Here is a 24166-nt window from a genome sequence, read left to right as displayed (position 1 = left end):
ACACAAATATGGCGAGTGGCCCCAGTGTCCACCCACCACTCCCTCGGGTTTGACCCCACCATGTTCACTTCTGACACGACAACTGACAGATGCATGTCGTCCACATCGTGTGACAATTCCTCCATTTCAGCCATATGTGCCCGGTTTTTGTGTTGGGGAGGGTTTTTCCGGTAGGGCTTCTTCTTCAGACAATCAACTGCCCGATGCCCGTCACTTCCACAGTTGAAGCATTTGCCATCAAACCTAAAAGTAGGCTCCTTTGGCTTGTAGGCTGGCTTTTTGGAGATTTCTCCTCTAGCCCCCAACTTTGAGCTTTTACCTGTCGGTAGTTTTTTCCTCGCCTCCGAGGACTTGCTATGCTCAACCATGTTGGCTTTGACAGTGGAGGTACTCCCTCCTTTCTGCCTGTTGTCCTCTTCAATCCGGAGCCTGACAACGAGCTCTTCGACTGTCATCTCCTTTCGTTTGTGCTTCAAGTAGTTCTTGAAGTTTTTCTAGCTGTTAGGCAGCTTCTTAATCAAAGCAGCTGCCTGGAATGACTCACTTAGGACCATCCCTTCTTCATGTATCTCGTGCAGAATCACTTGGAACTCTTGGACTTGACTCAGGACAGTTTTAAAGTCCACCATCTTGAAGTCCAGGAACCAGCCGACGATAAATTTCTTTACCCTAACATCCTCGGTCTTGTACTTTTTGTCCAAGGAATCCCACAACTCCTTAGCCGATTTCTTGGCATAGAACACGTTGAAAAGCGGATCCACCAAGCCGTTCACAATGTAATTCCGGCATAAGAAGTCTGCTTGTTTCCAAGCGTCCAGAGCCATGAGCTTTTGTTTATCTTGCTCATTCTCCTCTACGGCTGGTACATCTTCACTCAGAAACCTCGCAAGGTTTAGAGTAGTCAAATAAAACAGCATCTTCTACTGTCATCTCTTGAAATTCACTCCCGAGAACTTCTCCGGGCGCTCGTGATGATTGAGCGGTCCTCCCGGAACAGCCGGAGTAACAACAGGAGGATTGACCACAGAGGTCATAGCAGGGGTTGGCAAGCCAGTTGCCCCGGGGTTCGGATCCCCACCAACATTAGCAGCAGCAGTAGCAGCATCAGAGACAGTTGCCATTTCTGAAAAATAACAGCAAAATTTTCACTATTCTGTATTTCCAGAAATCAAACTTAACACTAGAAAATTCCACAATTGGAAATTTAATTCAAAACTAGTCTCACCACGCAACCTAGAATCGAACACGGTCGAGAAAGTTTCCAGGAAGACTGGAGGGGTCACACCGGTCCCACTTAAAACCCAGTTAACCTTAGACAAAACTTTCAAGAGTATGTTGACTCCTAGTCCATGGGAAACAACTTTAAGAATTAAATTTTTCAAGGGATGAACTAGGTTAAACACACCAAGTTCTAAACTGTACAAGCAATTACAACAAAATTGCTACAATAATTACAAGCAAATAAAACGTGCTTTACATATTGGTGAATAACCACAAATGAACACTCAAGCAAACAATTGCTTCAAATATTTAGTCCAAATTAATCATTTTTCCCATTTCCATAGGTATTCCTGCAATAAAGAGTTAGCAGCAAAATACAACAAAACTTCCATCAGCTTTTCTTTACTTTTGGCAAAGTAGTGATTGAAGGGGAGTGTACTAGCAAACAAACTAATAAATAACTGTAAGTAAAGATTAAAACCAACCCTTAAGTTACACATCTAGAATTTAAACTAAAAAAAACTATAAAAAATTAATTACATAATAAATATGTAATTAACTATATAAGGTACAGACTTAAATTAAATATAATTAAACCATATTTTAAATTGGTAAAGGTTACATATGAACTTATGGTACACTAAACATGTAATTAATTGAGGCAAGTTATAAACATTTTATAACTCCTAAATACTTAAATCACATTACTAAGCAAGAATTGCAAATGACATGATTAACATGCAAATAATTCTAGAGAAATTAACATGAATTTAAATATAGGCAAGTTATAAACTTTACAACTCCACACCTAAATTAAAGATCAATAGGTACAAGTTACATGAAAATTTACTACCTAATAAACGTGCTAAAAATGTAAATTACATTAAAAATTAAACCCGAATGAACATGTAATTTATATTGTAAACTAGAAGCATGTGAACTAGAAGCATGTAAATCTAGAAATACAAGGCATGAACCGGTACACCATAAATTAATAAATTAATTAGAAAATACAGTGAATTAACGTTGCACCAATGGAACTCTTCTTCCCTATTGATAACAGTGGCCTATTCCATGCCATGGGAAGACCAAACAGTAGCATACACAAAATGGCAAAATCAAAAGCTTAACCCTGTGTACATGCATCTAATAAACCAATTAACTCGCTAGTACTACCAGTGGCCAATTACATGCAAAATTATTACACACACCTATGAATCTATTAATCTAATTCTATGATAAACGGCGAATCTATTTTAAGCTTGTTGGGAAAAACTACTCACATTATATAATTTCACATTGCATATCGCAAAATTATAAGATGAACAAAACAAACCTTCAATCTCAGGAAAAATAACATGCTGAATAAAATACAAATAAAATATAAAATGGTTAAAGGAAGCAAACCAAAGCTTGTGTGATACCACAGTCTCCTTAAAATAGATTCGCCGCCTCACCGTTGGGTGCTAGAGGTACGCCGGCGTCTACTTCCCAGGATACGACGATTTTTACCTGCTACAACAGAAGCACCTTCTGATTAGCTTAGCGAACGGACAACGGCAGCACTCTCTCTCAGGAAGAAAATTATAGGAGAAGTAGACTGACAGTGTATGGATGTCAAGGAAAAATTATATGTCTCTTTTCAAGGAATATGGCCTCCTTTTATACACCATGGGGGAGAGGGGAGGTGCCTCTAGCCATCAAAGCTGGCAACTAATGCTAGCAAAACTGCCCAATCAATTTTGTAAAACTAATGAGCCTTAAATGTGTGAGTTATATACACATTTATGAGGCAATTTCTTATTCAACCATTTTTCTCCAACAAAGTTTCTATCCTCCATATATTTTTTATTCCAGTGAAATTTTGAAATTTTTTGAGATATGATCCTTTGGATTTTTTATTATTTAGATTTAGAGATGAATAAATCCAGAAACTAATTTTCTTAGATTTAGAGACAAATGGGGAAAAATAATAATTTCCACTGGAATAAATCCAAAAAATAAATTTTCTTAGATTCAGAGACAAATGAGAAAAAATAGTGTTTTCCACCATAATAAATCCAAAAAATACTCTTTCTTAGATTTAATGACACAGTAAAAAATGCAAAAAGATGCAATATTACCGGTGAAGGTAATCTATGCGTACACATAAGAAGCATACACGTTTAATTATTTGGCATCGGATTAATTAATTAAAAATTGAAAAATGTTTCACTTGCACATTTAAGTTATTTCCCTTGTGTATATATTAGTCTATTGTGTTTGCTAGTTAGTTTGGTTCTCTTCACAGTCTTTGTTTATTTTATTCTTGCTGTGTATATTTGGCATTGAAAAATTAGGTCAACCAATCTCTTCTCCTTCCTTAAAATAGGTAATGTGTCTAAAATATAGAAAATGGCATCATTAATAAGCAAGATAGAAATTTTGTAGTCCAAAAGTTTAACACCGATTCCAATGTGAAATTTAATTAGGGCAGTCAAAATTGGAGCACACCATTTTTCTTTAATTTCTTTGTTTATTTCATTGGAAGCAACAAAATGAGTAGTCTACTACTATACCCAAATTTTTTATTTTTAAAATTTTCTTTTGTCAAATGGAATTTCGAAAAGAAAGTCCATTCAAAGGTTAACTAGGTAACTGGTCTAAATTAGAAGTAGATTTGAGTAATAATGGATGACTTTGTGACATATGCAAGACTCATTAGCCATATATATATGTGTTGTGTCCTACATAATAAGGGCACTGTTCCTTCAAATGTATACTTTAGATTCCAATCCGGTTGACTCTCAATGTCGAAAATCAACAATATATTTGTATAATATTTAATATTTAATAATAACAAAAATTTATTATGTGGCAAGAAGTTAACACTCTCTCATAATATATTAAGGTCTGTTATATTGAAAATGTATTCATTTCATTTCGTGTTCATTTATATATTCTCAATTGTAAATAAATGATTGTTTATGATCAACACATAACCAGATTCAATGTACATTCTCAACTTTGAAATGTTTTATGCTGAATATATATGTGGAGAGAGAGAGAGAGAGAGAGAGAGAGAGAGAGAGAGAGAGAGAGAGAGAGAGAGAGAGAGGGAGAGAGAGATTGTAGCATCCTTTTCAGTGCAAGCCACCACCATTATTTTATTTGTTGACTATCTATAATTGAGCATTTGGTCAACCATTAGTTCATCTTCTATACTATGACCAATAGCAACAAAACAACTTGTTTAATTAATCCAATACGACAACTCAATTTGTTTAATGTCTGTTAAGGCTTGTTGAATTGATCCAATTGAAGGAAAAATTATAAAAAATAAAAATATAAAAAAATAAAAGAAGAAGAAGAAGAAGAAATTAAGAAGAAGACACAGTCATAGATATGTACTCAGAGAAAGCAAGGTTGCACCCGTGAGCTTTGGCTTTCCTTCATGGTTGTTGAATTGAAATATTCGATGAATCACTGCCTTTGATTTCATTGTTTAAAAGCACAAATCTAGTGAATTGGACAAATGTCTAACGGGTTTTCGAAATAATTTAGTACATTCCTCAACTCTTTATGTTTACTTTTTGCATAGTTACTATAACTTAATACAGTTTATATAGGTTGGTTAACAATTTTAAAACCAAATAAGAACATATTGCAGGCCTAAACTTGGGACTTGGGGTGTCTTAAAGAATAATATGTGCCCCTTCAATATCGGCTGACTATGGCAATAATTTAAAGCCAACTTCATTTTTTTTTTTTTTTTTTTTTTACGTTTGAAAGCCAACTTAAATTGATTCCTTAAGATTGTGCAAAGTATGTAATGCTTGCTTTCAACAAATCTTTTCATATATATTTTTAACTTTGCTCATCTTTCACCATTTTGGCTACCTTCCATATTATTGTTGGGAAAATTGAAAATTGCAAATAATCTGGTGCCTCTATACCTGTGTGATGGTTACATAGTTGCTTGTGTCTGGCGCATGTTGATAGCTAATGTTTGTACTAATCTGTTTTATTTTTATCTTCTTAGCTGCTGTTTTGTGACTGATATGTTGTTTTGTCACGCCCCCCTTTTATTACTCGGAATTTATTACCAAAGCCATTAACAATGGATTCAATTTCAGAGTTAGCATACAGAAACTCATTAAAAAGACAAGAAATACATCAATGAGGGTTCTCTCATACGAACATAAAATGAATGCAACAAGAATTATAATTAAATAATTTGCCCGCAGACTTACATCTTAAAATGAATAGATAAAAAGGCTCAACCCTTTTTACACATATGGCATCCCGCCTACAAATAAAGGCCCCGTGGCAAACAGATAAGAAGATCCATGACCTTGAAAAGACTTCTCCATGTTCACTTGAAAAAGATTAGCAACGTGGGATGAACATATAGTCCAGTAGGGATTTCAACATGATCTTTAACAATAACAACTCACAGATAGCTATGATCATGAATACTAATATCATACTATACAAATAATGTGACGTTTAATAGCCAAAGTATACTTACATAATACTTTTCTAAAAAACATTCATTTTATACAACAATATCAAGTTTCGCTTTCTTTACCCATTTCTCATTTAAACATGTATTACTCGATAACCATATTTTCCATTTGCGACAAAACACCACATAATTATCTATTTTATTTTTCTTAAAAACATGTTCACCCAATCCGACTTCTATCACATTAATTATACTCAATATACGACAAGATCTGTCTCCACACGTTCATCACATTAATTATACTCAAAATTTAACGAGGCGCCTTGACAAAATAATTCATGGTAGGGAACTCCCACAACAACTCTCTAGCATGACCCAAATATACATGAACACATCTTCTCAACATATAGACAATTCAATCTTACAAGATCATACTCATCTTAATGTAAGACACACACAACCAAACCGAACACAAAATAAATAACCTCTGCTCTACCTGCCTGAAGCACGGTAAGCCAAATGATGCATCTCTTCACAATAACATGCCAATTTACCAGACACCAGCTGGAAAGGAATGGTACCTCTACTCCATTTCTCCAGGCGCTAGCTGGAAGGGAATGGTACCTTTGATTCTCAGCGCAACCAATTCTCTAAGCGCTAGCTGGAAGGTAATGGTACCTCTGATTCTCAGCGCAACACACACTTTCCAACCATTACTTCAAACCACATTCATAATAACAAAAGTGTACTACAAATACATAAACATTTCAACATTCACAATGTCATCCTCCACCGATGACCAAGGACAAAACCTCTAAGCTATATATATTAAACACATAATACCATTAACCACTTCTCATGATCTTTGAGTCTAATTACACAATAATAAAATAAAATATATTTGTGATCAATCTCAAGTAAATTTTTGAAATTTACACAATGTTAGTCTTCCATCCTTCCATTTCAAAATCAATTACCTTATTCCTCCACATTAATGTTCTCCACCCTTTGCCTCAATCCATTTATTTCACTACACCAAAACATAACTAACTCAATTTTTTTCATTTAAAATAAGGGATTTCAATCATGGCTAACAAAGTTATACTTTACACAATTTCTATTTAACGGTAGGGCACCCAAAGATATTCTAATCTCATGACTAAAATTTCCTTTTTAACAAATAACAAAAACATCAATTTATCGTGTTTAAATATAATCAATCCAACACAAGCCAACATTTCAATCCATAAAACCCAATTTATTCTTAATTCAATTTCCAAATCATTGGTCACATTTCTTAAACTCATGACATCATTATTCTACAATGTTAACCCCCTTTTTATCTAATAGGCATTACTACAAAATTTAGGGCTTTGTCTCTCTAATCATAAACATATTGAATCACACCCCAAATTTAACCTAACATCAACCCATCTCAAGAAATTTCAATCTCTACACCCATATCTTATACCCTCTATCATGATTTTCGAAAATATTCCATACCACATGGTTTTTGTGCAATAGAGTATACGATATGTCTATCTATAGAGGAAGCATTGAAGAAAATCAAGGAAATCCCTACCTCAAGAGAGAAGAGGAGAAAAGCCCCAAAAATCAACTTTGCCGGAAAAGGATCTCCACCGGTCAAAACGAAACCCTCGACATGCTCATCATTTTGGTATAAGAGACTAGTATCAAAATCCCAATGCATTTCTTGAGATCAAGGCAGATATAATCTTTGGTGGGTGTGGGTAGAGACAAATGAGAGAAAAAAAGAGAAAATAGTGTATAGAGATAGATATATATCAGAAATGGGAGGAAAATGAGCAAAAATGCAAAATATAGCTGAAAAGCACAAAAAACGAGGCTGAAACGCGCTTGGCCACATGTGCGGCACACCTCCCCGCACGTGCGAAGCAGCCCCTCTCGCACGTGCGACTCTTACCCCCGCACGTGCGGTCCCTCCCCACACCTCCTTCGTGCACCTGCCTTTTAGGCAGTGTGCACACAGCTCGAACCCCTTATTCCCGCACATGCGGCTTGATCTCCCGCACGTGCGGCTCTGGCCTTCCAGCCCAAAAAAACCCCGGCTTCTCCCTCAACCCTCCGGTGCCGACCCCGCACCCTCCGAAACGAGTGAAAACTCCAACTCGAGGTAACTACAACAGAAAATAATTAAGAGAAAAAATTCCAACAGCAACCTACCCGGCATCTTCACAATAATAATTCTAACATAACCTCATGAGAGTAAAGCAAAAATGCGCGCAGGTCATCACATGTTTTGTCTGGTGTCTCTGTTGGTTCCTCACCAACAAGTCTTGGTATGGTGCTGTCATATGATTGCGTGAGCATCTTAGTGCCAACTTAGTTGGGATTGGGCCATTTCATTATGATGGCTTTTGCATCATCCCTCCCTCCCCCTTCCCCTTCCCCTTCCCCTTCCCCTTCCCCTTTATTGTTGTGTTCATACCTTTGTTGTAAGGTTTCCTCATCAATAAAGTTCTTTTGGTTGATCCAAAAAAAAAAAAAAAAAAGTGGGAGAGCAAAAAAATATTTGCTTTTTTATAGTGGTGCAAATTTTATGTGTACGTGATGCAAGTCCTTTCGGTATGCCAAAGTTGCACAAAAGAGATCTCATCTAATGTAATTATTACACTGTCTGAATGATTTACAATTGTAGACACCTCATTTTTGACCGACCTTAAGACTTAGACGTCACCAGTTGAGCGCTCGGTGATGCTGCATGTTGTGCTTGTTCTGAGGTTTCGGAGTCTCGGCTGCGAGCCTTGCCTCCGGACTTCGGAACTCTTTTGTGCCTTGCCTCAATTTGCGAACCGGGTCCTATTTTCTCTGTTTTCTCTTCCTGAAGGAAGGGATAGGTCTCGTAGACCATCTCTCAGTGGCCGTAGGCTACGTTTCTTATTCGTAGGCCATTTTTTCCATTTGGAGCCCGGTTTTCGATTTTCGAAGCCGTCGGCCGTGTGCCTCGGTTCGGGACCGCTTAACTACCTCCGTTTGCTCCGATTTTTGGCACACACCTTATTTCCTCCCTTTAGAGGGACACTGTGGCCCGGGAGACCACCTTCGTGGTCATACGCCACTTTCGGCGCCTAACAACCTGTTTTTGGGGCCCCGAGCCGCGCGTTTTGGCCCCCGAACCTTCGTTATGCATCTGTTTTGGTCCATTTTTGGTAGGGACCTTATTTTCACTGTTAGGGAAGTGGTAGGATGGTGGCCGGCCACCTATTCCCCTGAAAAGCCAGTTTTCTCATTTTCTCTCTCTAAAAGTCGATTTTTCTGACAGGAAGTTGGTTTTTCCCACTTTTAAGCCACATTTTCTGACTTTTCATACCACCATTGTGTTGTGCTCATCTAGGAGGCCACCAATATGGGTAGGCCGACCAGTAATTCACTTTGACCCTTTGGAATCTTGCTTAAAAGCTAGCTTTTCTCTCTCATGGGTCACATTTTTTGGTTTTTCTCCACAGGGCTGTGTTCTACTCATCTGGGAGGCCACCTTTCTGGGTAGGCCAACCAGTAATTGTTCTTGAAACTTTTGACCCCTGGTCGACTGACCAGGGGGAGTGGTTGGCCGGCCACTTGAACTGGCCGGCCTGCTTATTGCTTTTCCTCTCTTTGAGTGTGATCCAGCTATGCCAGCTGGAGACCATTTGGTGCATCCTCCATACACGTGTATGGAGGATCTTTAAAACTTCCAAGAGAAGCTTTGGCCTCTATTCTCTATAAGAGAGGCCCTCCTCTTCATCTTAGCTGGTTAGACACTTTTGCTTAAGCTCATCACCTCCCTCCTCCATTGTTACTACTCAAAGCTCCAAAACCCTAACTTTCTTGGTCCATTTACACTACAACCCTTAGCACCACACCTCCATCATCCATTCCAGCACCTTGGAAGCCATTTCCAGAGGTTGAAAGCTCACCAACTTGGTCCAAAAGCTGCTGGAGGTCGGCTCTTCAAGGGTAAGTCCTCATTTCTCCCATTTTTGCATTATTTTGCCCTATACCTTAGCTCCATTTTCAAGCATTTTTTAGCCTTGGTGTAAACTGAAAATAGTCTTATTTTGAGCTCCTCTTCATGTTTGTTTCAGAGCATTTTTCTGTTTGAGACCTTCTACACCCTTGCATGCTTTACCCCTCTTTGTAGGCCTTTTTTGCATCATACTTTAGCCTTACTTGTGAACATTTTCGAGAGTTGTCATAAACTGAAAAAGTTCTTATTTTGAGCCCCTCTTCAAGTTTTATTAAGGGTATTTTTATGTTTGGGGTCATCCTCCCCTATGCATGCTTCATTCCTTCATGATTAGGGCCATGCATTAGAGCACTTGCATTGGCCATGGTTTGGCCTTTTAGCCACTAAAATCTAGTGGATTTTCAGTGACTTTGATGCATTTTTGAGGGCCAAAATTAGAGGTGGGTGACCCCCTCTCTCCTTGTTTTGTTTGGGGATCTTTTGGACCTTCCAAAGGGACCCTATTTTGTATGCATTGAAGTCACTTTTTGGGCCCAATTTTGTGAGTTTTGGGGTCTGCCTTAGGTCTGTCTGGGGCGCTTTTGATTATATTTTATGTCTATAGTGCATGTGTAGAACAATTCCACTCAAGGCCTTTTGAGGGGGCCTTTCTTTGCATGTTTCCTAGGCTGATTTCAGGGCCTATTTTGTGAGTTTTAGGACTGTCATAACTCATTTCCATAGTTGATTTTGCCATGCTAAGTGTCTATCTTATATGTGCTTAACAACCCCTTGAAAGGCCCTCCAAAGAAGCCCCTCATTTTTGCATGCATTGGCTGCATTTCGGTGATTATTTGGGCATATTTTGGCATGTTTTATTCACTATTTTTGTCTGGTTTGATGAGTTCTCGTTTTCTTCATGTACATGCCATGTAAACCATGCTTGCTAGCCAATGTTGCATGCTATTTTAGTCCATCATGTTAGCATCTTTTGGCCATGTTCTAAACTAGAAATGTGCTTGTTTTGGGATTGCCTTGGCTCTGTCTTTAGACTTCATGATCAAATAATACTTGCTTTGTATACCTGTGGTTCAATACATGTGCCTAATTTTGAGTTTCGGGGCTTATTCCATGCATCGGGTGCCATATTTCCATGTTTCGGGACCATTTAACATTATGTCTTAGTGTTGGAAATTACATGTTTGAATGTCATGCTTCATCCTTGCCATGTTTTGGTAGGGTGGCATTTAATGCCTTAGGTTTGGTCCTCAGTATGCGTGTGCACGCATTTCGATTGTCTCATTTTCATCTTATGGCCACTGATGTGAGTGTGGCTGAGGTCCACTCATGTCGGTGTAGGTCCATTATGCATTGTGTATGCCATTTCATAGCATTACGTATGCTAGGTTGTATGTTAGTCACATTGTGTATGCCATCTCATAGCATTGCATATGCTAGGTTGTATGTTAGTCGCATTGTGTTTGGGATAGTAGTTAGCCCGAGCACGGGAAACGAGGTACGTTTCGTACTCCGAGTGACGGAACGTGTCTCAATTCCCCGTCGCCGACACTCCGGATTACCCATGATGGAGTTTAGGTCTTGTTATGTTTTCATGTGCATTCATTTCATATTGAGTCATGTAATTTGACTCCTCGGCCATCATGCATCGATATGCGTGATTGGTGGCACGAGGATCGAGGACTACACTCCCTGAAGAGTAGTCATGCATACATGTGTGAAAGACTTTGCCATGCCCCTTTGTTGCTCTCTGTTACAGTAAATCAGAAATCAGCGACCTTCCGGAGCGTTGCACAATATTCCGAAAATAATTGCAAACAGAGGCGAATTGGGGCATCGTAATCGATTTCCGTGCCAGGCAACTCAAGCATGCATCTTCCATCATTTGAAACAGAGCTGAGGCAGTCCATAGGCTTGCATGCTGATTTATCGCTTTCCTAGTTAATTTGTTAATTAATTAGGGTTTTGTAATATTTAATTATTCATTTCGGACTGTATTATTCTTTCGGACCCTCCGAGTGAGGGCACAATTGTAATAAGTGTGCGTGTGTGTGATGTATGTCTTCCAACCCCACGTCTTTCTCCCTTTTATTTACCTGCTTATGATGGTTAGACTAGGGCATGTTTCAATTAGCATACTTATGCTCGCATGTTTGCATCCATTCATCTGTATTGCATGCACCGGGCTCGGCACATCATACTAACTACATTTGTATTTCGATTTCGAGTTGAATACTTTTTAGTTGTAGCATTTCACATGCCATCTTTAGAATAGCCGAGCCTATCTTAGTTGCATTTTGCATGTGTTGCATTAGGCATTTCTGTATAGTTAGGATTATGCATGGATTTCTAACATAGCTTTTGTTTTGGTTTGGAGTACTCGGTAAGTGTTTATGCTTTAGCATCTTTGCATGCGTGTGAGTGACTTCCATGATAGCATGCTTACCATGAGGCTAAGTGCTTATACGATATAACTGCCTGAATGCTTGTGGGTGAAGGTTGGGCTATTTGAATTGGAACAATTCATTAATTGTGAGTTTTAAACCCACTAGATAGTGGCAAAATCATGTTTTATAAGCCCACCCGAGGGTGGCAAATCCACGTCTTAGCCTACTTACGAGTAGCACCATCAAACCATTTTCAAATAAACAAACATGAGATGTTTTGTTCCAATTCAGGCGATCCAGTCTATACTTGTATGCTGTGTGCATCACATAGTAAATCTAGGCTAATAACCAGAACAAGAACGCATAATGTTTTCAAAACTAGATATCATGGTTAGTAGAGGCCAATCTTTGATCGGGCGAGCGGGGGTGCTCACGAAGTGACCTTCCCCAATTGTACCCAAGTTTCCGAGCCGAGGCAACTTTGGTGATGACGGACACGTGGCCTTAGGCAACAAGTCAGGATTTCCTAAATTTCCCAAAATAAAATATTTAGGTGGTGACTCTGTATATGGCAAAGCAGTCCATGTTTGGCACTTCTTTCAAAAAATCTGTTTTCAAAAACGATTTGCTGGATTTGGACTCTTTGATGATTTCATCGGTCTTGCATTGTACTCTGCGAGATTAGATACAGGACCGTGACATTGAGTCCTGAATTATAGTGAGTCCAATGAACAACACCGGGGGGGGGGGGGGATTCCCTCCCAAGACGTTCGGGGACGTCTACAACAATTTTTCCTATTATTCAGCCTGTTTGGTTTTGAAACTCAGGATTCACTTTTTAGAATATTAAAAATTTTTATTTTTTGTATTTTTTTGTTTTTACTGAATTTTTTTAAAAATATTTTAAGTTGTTTTTTTGGTTAATTTTTATTTTAGATACACCTAACATAAATATACTTAAAAAGTATAATATTTGTGAAAAAAACTTTAAAAAATTCACTAAATACCAAAAGACAAAAAAAATATATTAAAATTTAATACATTTTTCGTATTTTTGTGTATTTATTGATTTTTAAAATATTTTTTTACAAATATTTTACTTTTTAAATACATCTAAGTAAGGTGTATCTAAAAAAGTAAAAAATAAGCACTTACTAACAACTTGGCTCTGATACCAAAAGGAGACGGAAGCAGACTAAGGAAACAAAGACAGGAACATAGAGGAATAAAACATTGAAAACAACTTAAAATAACAATTAAAACAAACTTAAAATAACAATTAAAACAACTTAACATAATAATAAAATAACTTACAATTGTTTACTGGAATGAAGCAAACAATTTTTCAAAATACATAACTTGAAAAATGAAAAATTATAGAGATAGCTATTTTCTTGAGGAGGGAGCACTAAATTTTTCTAACTCTGCCTTATTCTTAACTGAGGAGACTCTTTTATAGACATAAGGGGTTTACTGTAAGCTTTGTGAGGGAATCTGACTGAAAGAGGCACATGGGAGCCAACTGCAACTTTTGGTGAGTGACAAAAAGTGATGGCTGCCTTTTATTGTTCTGAATTTGTCGGTTGGATTCATTATGATGAATGATGAATAGTAATGTTGATTTTTTTATGAATAGTGAACAGTAAATTTGACTTTTTTCACTATTCATTGGAGGCATGTGACTAGAGAATCAATATAGATATATATATCTGCAGCTTTTCTCAAAAGAAGAGTATTGATTGAAGCTGATAATTATAGCTATATAGAATCCAATGACTGAATTAAGCATATGGGTCCTGAGCATCTTGGAACTAGGGCCCATAAAGATCCTGGTTAGTTGAACCGGAAGAAGAGTGTGCACCATTTGAACCTTCTTCTGAACTGTCTTCATCAGATTGTGACTTGGCTTGGGCCATGAGTAGACGGGCAATCTGCAGAAGCTCATCTTTGGATGACTTGGATTTGGCTTTGGGCTTAGCTTGAGATGATGATGATTTTACTTTGGATTTGGATTGATCAGACGTGGGCTTTGCTAACTTGGGTTTGGAAGAACTAGAAGTTGGGCTTCCAAGGTTGACTGGAGGAAGTTGGCTTCCTTGTGTTATTGAAGCAGTTGGGTTCTGCTAAGCTTTAATCATGGTAGGAGTAGGAGCATGGAGGTTGACTGGAAACTCAGTTTGAACTTGTTCAATGATGTGTGGAATTTTGAAATTATCTCACCATTTAACAGAGTGTCGGTGAAAGATTAAATCATCAGAAATATCATATTACTATTTAAATATCCACGGGACTTTGTATTTGGATATAAAAATGAGCAGTGGAGGAAATTTCTTTTGTTGTGGACTGAACGAGAAAACAGTAGAAAAATAATTGACGTGTTCAATCATAATGGAGGGGAAGATATCATTAATAGCCCCATATTGAGTCCACCAGCGACGAAACCAAGTGGGGAATTCTGACTTGAATTTATGATCAAATTGGAGGAACCAAGAATGACTGTTTGACTCATTTTGATACAGGGGAACTTTGACCAAGCGTCAATATAATCATAATAACTATATTGTATTGTATGACCAGGTAAATCACGGAGTTAGAAAGGAAGACCCCATTCATTCAGAGAGACAATATTGTGAATGTACAATGAATGGTACACATCTTACTAGTGTAAGTCCGATCATAAATGGGTTTAATAACAATGGACTGATGAATAAATAGGATGTCTTTGTAATAGGTAATTGACTTTTCTGAATGAAGAGGAACAAAATACCATCCAGGAGGAAAATATGATTTGACTAGGTCAAGAACAGTCTGATTATTTTTGTGACTGGATTCTTTGAAAAAGAGATTAGTGGTATGAAATTGAACATAATCACAACGAGCAGATTTAATTGGGTTAGGAGGGTAAGGCGTAACTGACTGAGATGAAGACACAAATGAATCAGTGGCTAATGCAGAGATATAACTAGGTTTAGAAATATTACCAAGGACTCGGTAACGGTTGACTAATTCAGCGGGATGGTATCTGGTGACTAGGTCCAAAGGAGGAACTGGTTGACTAGAAGGAACAAGAGCCTTGCTAGAAGGTCTCAAGGATCTCTGGGCAGACAACTGTGAATAAAATAGGTAGACTGAAATTAACATCCATTGAGGATATCGAGCTTGCTTAAATGATAATCAGCTAAGTTAATGTAGTGAGCAAGTGAATGACGGAGACTATGAATTGTATGAAAACGAATAAATTGAGCACGTTTAGTGGATTTTTTGGCTAACTTGAGGCAAGCAATATGGTGAGCAGTTTGGTGAATGAGTAATCAGTAATGGGTGCCATGTAATTTATGGTAGGAAACAAAAGGAGTTGCCATCCTCTATCCCCCCTATAAAAATTCTCGAGTAAGAAAGTCAGGAATAGAATTTTGACTACCAGGTATATATTCAATATCAAAATCAAAAATACTTAGAATAGATTGCTAACGGGCAAAAATTTGCTTACTAGCAAGATTTTGAAAATCTTTTTCTAAAACATATTTAGCAGATTTGCAATCAACACGAAGTAAAATTTTTTTATTTAAGATATCATCTTGAAATTTACTAATACATAAAACAGTAGATAAAATTTTTTGTTTAATAGTACTATAATTTTTCTATGCTTTATTCCAGACACCAGAATGGAAACGAACAATTTGTTCAGATGATTGAGGGGTGAGTTTCTGAAGTAGGATACCACCATAACCAATATCAGAAGCATCAGTTTGAATAATTTTGAAGGATTTTTCGGCAAGAATACCAAGATAAGGCAAAGTCTTGACATATTTTTTACTTGTTGAACTATAGAAGTATGGAGAGAAGACCAATGACGAGGATTATCTTTTAACCGATCAAAGAGGGGTTGACAAGTTTTGCGAAGGTCTTTATAGAATTCAGCAATATAGTTTAAGGAACCTAAAAAGCGTTGTGACTAATTTTTATCTAAGATTTCATTAGGAACTTTAGAGACAAATTGAATAGACCGACTAATGGGAAGAATTGTACCATGGTAAATATCATACCCTAAGAAGTGGACTTTAGTTTGGAAAAGTTTAATCTTAGGGGCAGAGATAACGAGGCCATTGTAATTAATGAGGTGGAAAAAAGCATTAAGATGTTTCCAATGTTTAGATATAGACTTTGAGAAAATAAGGATATCATCTATGTAGACAATAGAAAAATGACTAAAAGGATTGAAATTTCATTCATAATATTTTGAAATTCACTAGAAGTATTTTTTAATCCAAAGGGCTTAACATTCCATTCGTAATGACCAAAAAGAGTAGTAAAAGCAGTTTTATAACGATCATTAGGATGAATTTAGATTTGCCAAAATCCACTTTTTAAATCAAATTTACTAAAAATGACGGCTTGACTAAGTCGTTTAATTAAATCTTTTTTTATTAGGGATGGGATAACGAATCCATTCTAAAACATTATTTAATGGTTTATAATTAATGACAAGACGAGGGACTCCTCTTTCTAGTTCAGCATTTTTGTTGACATAAAAAGCAAGGCATGACCAAGGTGACTTACTATGATTGATAATTTTATTGTTTAATAGTTCATTAATTTATTGTTTGCACATTTCGACTAACTCATGGTTCATTTGAATAGGTCTAAATTTAGTAGGTATCTATTTTTCATTAAAAATTTTAATATAAGGGAGTGTAACTATATGTTTTTTCCTATGCCAAAAAGCACAGGGTAAAGTAGAACAAACAATATTTTCTAATTGAGTTTTAAAATGATCAATTTTAGAGATTAGAAGAGGATCAATTAATTGAGTTTCAATTCTCTTATAGTTTACTTCTTCCTTAAGAAATTTAAGGTGTTTAGTTAATCGATTGATTGTTTGAGAAATAGAACAATCTTTTAGTTTATGTAATTCTTTGACCTTAGGAGGTGACAAAAATTTAAAAGTAACTGTATGACCAAAAGCTTGTGTAGTGATTCCTTGATTAGTTATAGTAAAGGGATATAATAGGAAAATAAAAAGGGTACCTAAAATAACTTTATTAGTTAAATTTCTAACTAAAACAAAGAATGTTTTAAAACAAACATTATCTTGACAAATATGTACTTTGGGTAATTTATATTTGATATGCATTTGACTTCCATTGGCAGAACTTAATTGTTCAGTAGTTTTGTGGTAATATTTGGTTGGAATTAATCCTTCTTAAATATAATTTAAATTTGCGTCAGTTTCAATTAATGCAATAACTTCTTTTTCAAAATCATTAATAACTAATTTGATTTTTGAATGCCATTTTTGAATATTAATCTGATGAATTATATTTAAACGTTTACTATCTTGATCACTATTGTGTGTAGTGGTTCAATTATCAAAGAGGACTTTATCAGGATCAGTTTCAGATCCATCCTCATGTTCAGAACCAGATTTATTTGATTGTTGAAAATCATCAAGGCTTTCATTTATTTTTAATATGGCAATTTCGTCTTCTAAAGCTTTATCTTCAGTTTTTAATTCTTGGATGGTGAATTTGATTTGATTAATCTCATTTTGTAAGTCTTGTAAAGTAACTTCTTTATGGTTTTGTTTTTTGAACCGATCCAAAGTTTTGTTTAAACTAATAATTGGTTTATCATGTCTAGGCTTTTTATCTTTATTTGTTTTTTTTTTTGGGGGGGGTGAATATTTATCTTTATTTGTTAATAAGGATTTTAATTTATTAGTATATTGCCTTTTTAAGTCAGGGTTTTCTAGTTTAGCAATTAATTCAATGAGAGCAGTTTTTTCTTGTTGAGATTTACTTAGGACATTAATTGTTTTGCAACAAGTATCATTACATCTTAATTCAATATCATTATCTGTATTATCAGTAGGAGAATAATAAGTAGAAGTGCTACTAGAGGTAATATCATTGTCAGATGAGGTATTAGATTGGTTAGGGAATTGATTTGGAGAAATATTTAATTTAAATAGATCAAATATTTGTTGTTGATTTTCCTCAGTAATTTGTAATTGATTAAGTTTAGTTTTAAGTTTATCTTTAACCTTACATTTATTAGAATAATGACCTTTTTTACCACAGTTGTAACAAGTAACATCAAGGGTGGGTTTTGACCCTTTTTTAGATTTGTTAGAATATTTATTTTTGGGGTTAGTATAATATTTATCTGTTGATTTAGAAGGGTAATATTTCTTTTTTCCCTTATGGGAATATTTGTAGGAAGATTTTTTAGTTTGATTTTTACTAAGTTTGCTTCGTGAAGGAGCGACGGGAGGTAAACCATATTATTCACAGAAATTTCCTAATTCATATTTGGGTTTGTGTTTATCTTTAGCAGCTTTTTGACTAAGTTTTAAATCAATACGCATTTTTAAGCCTTCTTTTTTAATAGTGCTAATAATATCACCATAGGTTAAATTATCATATTCTATAATACCAGAGGGTTGACTAAGAACATCTCTAATCTTATGGAGCAAAAGGGCTAGGTAATCCATTAATGAATTTTTCTTTCTAAAATGACTTGGTACAATCATCTCTAAGCATAACTCGCGAAGTGAAAACATCTTTATACCATCGAAAATCACTTAAAGTACGACAGGTTAAATTGCTTAATTGATCATGAATACGAGAATGAATATTAGTAGGTGTTCCAATAAAATGTTTGACTATGGTATATATTAATGTATTAATACCATCAGGTATAGTGGAACCTATTTCTTCATCAAAAATGGGAAAACCTTCATCATTCATTTGAACAGCATATTGGATGGATTCTCGTTGATCTGAAGTGAGATATTTATCCCACCAAGCTTTGAGGGTACCAGTAAATCCAGTAGTGATTAAGAGGGCGATTTCTGGTTGAGTATAACCAGGATAATTATTAAGATAACTATTAGAGACCATAGACAAATGATTGAGTTTTAGGAGTATTTGGTGTTCACTAAGACCATCAATATTCCATTCATATAATTTTTTAGCTGAAACAGAAAATTGATTACTAATATTTGTTTCTTCAAATTGGAGATCAGGAGGTGTAAGTTTAGTATACCAATTTTTGGTGAGAGTGGTAGGGTTAACTTTTGTAGCTTTAGAATATGTGATTTTTTTAAGATGAAAAGGTTGAAATTGTTGTGCTAGATGATTAATCTCATTATCACTAGACGTGTCAGACTGAATAGGAAGTTCTAATGGAGGTTGTTGTGTTAAGACAGTAATTCCCCTAGTGTTAGAAGTAGATTTGTCTTTACTAGTGGATGTAGATAATTGATTAAATATTTTTTCAATAGCATCAACAGTGGTATGGTCCTAAGTATTTAAACTTAATCGTTTTCTATTATTAGAAAGATTAATAAGAGGTTTATCTAAAGGTTTACTAACAGAAGTATGACTAGCTGAATATTCGTCAAAAGAAGTTTCAATCTTATCAAATTGTTTGCCAATAGTTTTTAAACATTGATTTGTATAGTTATTTTGTTCGATAACTTTTTTAACTTCAGAGGATTCATCACCAGGGAGTTTGAATGGAGAAGCTGGGACAACAGTGCCTTTATGTTCAATAAGTATTTTCTCTAAAGGAGGATGATTAGCGGAGACAACAATATTGGAAGAAGTTTTCCATTTGGTTTTTGTAATTACATTTATGTTTAGAGTTGGTATTAAATGAAGAAGAACATTGTGACAACCCTCACCACTGATTAGTGCTAATCTATGATTAAGCATGTTAAGTGACTGATTGACTGAAATTCTGACTGATTGATTGAGTGTATTAGTTTGAATGCATGTCTATCTGTTTGACTGCTAATGATCTGTTCATGTTTTATGTTTTAAATTGTAAATTGAAGGCCTTATCGGCAGCCAAACCCGGAACTAATTAGTATTTTGTGTTAATTAGAATTAATGTGATTTTATGATAAATTTAGTTGAAATTTGATTTGGTATGATTAAATTGGATTAAATAAAGCTAAATTACATTAGTTGGACTTATCTACCAATTTGCCACTTAGTGGGCCACTACCTAAGACAATGTTGAAGCTTTATTACACTTGATCACACATCACTCTTCAGCCATATTAAGGCCATATCGAGAGAGAGTGTGAGAATAGGGAGAATTGGTTTTAACTAGGAGATTACTTGGAAGATTTGAAGGAACTTGCAAAATTTGAGCTTCTATACCATAAATTGGAGACTTGAGATAGGAGACTGTAGACACCCCATTTTTGACCGTCCTCAAGACTTGGACGTCACGTTTGAACACTCGGTGATTATCCATGTTTGTGTTCGTTTGGAGTTCCCGGAAGCCTCGGCTCGCGTGCCTTGCCTCAGGATCTCCGAACTCGACCGTTTAGTGTCTGGTTTTGCACCAAACACTTGTGTCTTGCCTTTGAGAGGCAGGGTGGGGCTTGTAGACCATCCCCACCCACCACCGGCATTGGCTAGATGCCACCGGCTGGTTTTTGCTGCCACCGGCAATATAGTTTGCCGGCCGGCACTCTTTGTTGCCGGTCAGCACTATTTGTTGCCGACCGGCACTCTTTTTGGCCAAGATGGCATTTTTTGCCGGCCGATTGCTGTTCATCTGCTTTTGCAGATATTTTTAGACAGCTGTATTACTTTTGCTCCCCTTCATACACGTGTATGGAGGGATCTCCCTCTTGCAAAGCTTGTCTTGTAAGCTTTACAAGAGGCATATAGAGAGAAGCTCTCTCTAAGGCAAAGAAAAGAGGCTTTAGAAATTTTTGAGGAGAGAAGACAGAGGAGAGCTCTGGTTTTTCTAGGGTTAGGGTTAGATATACACTTTCTATCTTTATCTCCCTCTCATTATTCACTAGGTGTTTTGTGCCTTACTATTGCACACAAACACCTAGTGTTTCACCTTCCTCTTGGAGCTGAGGTTCTAAAGAGTGTGTTTTGAAGCTTTGGTGTTGGATTCAAGCTCAAGGAGGCCATTGGAGCACCATTGTTGAAGAGGACTACAAGGGTGAGAAACTAATCCCTTTTTCCCCCTTTTTTGCATTGATTTTCTACTAGTCTTAGAGCTGTTTTTGTGATTATTGTATAACATAAAAAAGTTCTGTTTTTAAGCCCTCTTTATTGTTTATTAAGAATGTTTCATTGTTTGAGGGTTGTTGACCACCCTTAGGCCTCAAAAGGCCTCATTTTGAGCCATTTTGTGCTAGCTCCGGGATTTTGGTGTTGAGGTCTCTTCACCACTGAAATCTTGAGGGATTTCAGTAGTGAAGATGATGCTTTGAAGTCCCAAGAAGGAGAGGGCCACCCCCTCTCCTTGTTGTCCTTGAAAAGGGCATATTTTGACCTCTTAAGGAGGCCTATGCTTGAGTGTGTGTTGAGCATGTTTGGTTTGTTTTTCATGCTTATATATCTATAATATAACATGATTTCAAATTGGTTTTGGAACTCCATGCATGTTTAGCATAGTTGCCATATAATGCCTTATTTGTGCCTTAACATGTTCTAGGTTGTTAGCCTTTGTTGGAGCATGTTTTAGGCTTGCATTTGTGAAGATTATGTGCTTATTTTGCCATGTTTTAGCTCTGTCCATAATCGTTTGGGTTGATCTTTGCATGCATTATATAGCTCCTTTGTATTTGGGCTTGTTGGCCTTGAGTATGTGCATGTGTAGCATGCCATCTTTGCATTGTTTTGGTGATTTGGAATCATCCTACATGTTATTTCAGTCCCATTCCCATGCATGTTTGATTGCCTTGCATGCCTCTTTAATGCTTTGAAAGCATGTGTTGCAATGCTCCATGTTTTGGCCATGGTGTATGCCTTTGTATTTGGGCCATTTAGATGCCATCTAAAGAGTCCTTTAGTCTTGTTTTAACCTGTTATAAACCTGTTTTTGGTCGCTTAATGCATGCCTTGTTTGGTCTTGTTAAGTGTAGTTCAATGCCACTTTGGTTTACTTTGAACACTTGGACTATTCGTTGCATGTTTTGGCTTGATTTTGTTGCTTGGTTTGGCACCATCCTAACATGATTTCAATGCTTATGTTGCATGCTAATTGCTCTTGTTTATCCCTTTCAAGTGTGCTTGAGGGTTGTTTAAATTGTGCCCAAGTGTAGGCCTTCCATCATGTGTATGTGTGCATGTGTTTTGGCTTCTTGTTTTGGTCATTTTGGTTACTGTTTTAGGCCTTTTTAGAGTTGCTTAATTCATGTATAAGTCCATCTTGCCATCCATTTGCATTGCCATATGCATGCTTGCATGATTGCATAAGTGCCACCATGCCATGTTGCATCCTTAGCTTGTATGCCTAGGTTGCATTGCATCTTGCATGCATGCCTTGTCCCTTGAATCGGTGATAGGAATAGGGCCTAATTTGTTTGATTGGTTTGCATGCATTTGAAATCAAAGTTGCATACTTGGTTCTTTGGGCCATCATGCATGGAAATGCGTGATTGGTGGTCCGAGAACCGAGGCACATGTCCCTTTGAGTCATCACAATGATAAGAGACATGGTTGGTGCATACATGCCTTGAATTATGCTGCCATGCCTTGTTTTGCCCTCTGTTGCTGTGAGTTGCAGGTTCTGCAGAAATACTCTGCCGACCGGCAGTGTAATGTGCCGACCGGCACCATTTTCTCTGCCAACAGACCCTATTTTGTGCCGATGGGCATACTACACTGCCGGTGGAAGTTTCATTCAGCCGGTGATGATCCCCTCTGTCCAAGGATGCAGTCCTGAGGCTTTGACAGCCTCCAGAGGAGGAAAGGAAGGAAAACAGAGGCAGCTTGCGCATGGTGGCGCGCTTCCCGAGGCATTTTCCCGCTTTATTTAATTTATTCAATTTGTTAATTAAATTAGTTAATTTGTAATATTAATTAGCTGGTGTAGTTAATTAATTTGTATTATTATTTTGGTCCCTCCGAGCGAGGGCAAATCTGTAATAAGTGTGCGTGAGTGCGTGTATGTCTTCCAACCTCACGTCTTTCTTCCCTTTTATTTACCTGCTTACGATGGTAGATTAGGGCACGTTCAATTTAGCATGCCTTATGCTATGCATGTGTGCATCCATGCATTTGTATTACATGCATTAGGCTCGGTACATCATGCTAACCGCATATGTTTTTCAAATCAAAAACTGAATACGTGATAATTGTGCATTTTCACATGACATGTCTAGGTTAGCCGAGCCTATCTTAGCAACACTTTGTATGCGATGCATTAGGCACTTAACATGGGCTTGGATCATGCATGTTTGCTAACAAGTTCTTTGTTTTGGCACGGAGTACTATGTAAGTATTTCCGCTTTAGCATATCACATGAGTGTGAATATTGCCATGACAGCATGCTTACCATGAGTCTAGCTGCTTATGTGATATAACTGCTTGAATGCCTGTGGATGGAGGTTGAATTACCTAAATTGGAATAATGCATTAAAACTGTGAATTTTAAGCCCACTAGATAGTGGCAAAATCATCTTTTCGAAAAGCCCACTTGAGGGTGGCAAAATTTGCATTTTAGCCTACTTGCGAGTAGCAAACCATTTTCAAAACAAACATGAAATGTTTTGTTCCAATTTGGGCGATTTGGTCTATACTTGTTTGTTGTGCGCATAACATAGTAATTCTAAGCTAATAACGGAATAAGAACACATAACGTTTTCAAAATTGGATATCACGGTTAGTAGAGGCCGGTCTTCGGACCGGGCGAAAGGGGGTGCTCATAGCTGACCTTCCCCGATCGTACCCAAGCTCCCGAGCCGAGACAACTCCGGTGATGATGGACATGTGGCCTTCGGCACCGAGTCAGGGTTTCCTAAATTTTCCCATTTTAAAAATATTTAGGTGGCGACTCTGTATCTGGCAAAGCAGTCCATGTTTGGCACTACTTTTTCAAAAATCCGTTTCTCAAAACGATTTGCCAGATTTGGACTCTTTCGTTCAAATTAAGAACCGTGACACAAGTCGAGTCCGAACTGTAGCAGCGAGGTCCCCCCCGCCGACATGTTACAGTTTCTGGCGACTCTACTGGGGAATTTAGAGAGCTTGACTCGAACTCGTGATATCCTGTTTTGATTTCGCTTATGTGTTTCTTTGCATTGCATGTGCATTGGTGCGCCTAGGAACACAGTGTTTGCCATCTGCCATTCCTGAACGGTTT

General features: G+C 37.0%; 1 protein-coding gene across 1 annotated transcript; it reads right to left on the bottom strand.

Annotated features, from left to right (window-relative positions):
- Positions 1-494: 494 nt before the first annotated feature.
- On the bottom strand, positions 495-917 carry LOC145800106 (uncharacterized). Its single transcript, XM_082889750.1, has one exon. It carries the CDS (start codon positions 915-917, stop codon positions 495-497), a length of 423 nt encoding a protein of 140 aa, XP_082745876.1.
- Positions 918-24166: the final 23249 nt, after the last annotated feature.

Source organism: Camellia sinensis, chromosome 10 (assembly GCF_055761805.1).
Source record: "Camellia sinensis isolate YWXY chromosome 10, ASM5576180v1, whole genome shotgun sequence".
Lineage (NCBI taxonomy): Eukaryota > Viridiplantae > Streptophyta > Magnoliopsida > Ericales > Theaceae > Camellia > Camellia sinensis.
This window is presented reverse-complemented; position numbering and strand designations above follow the sequence as displayed.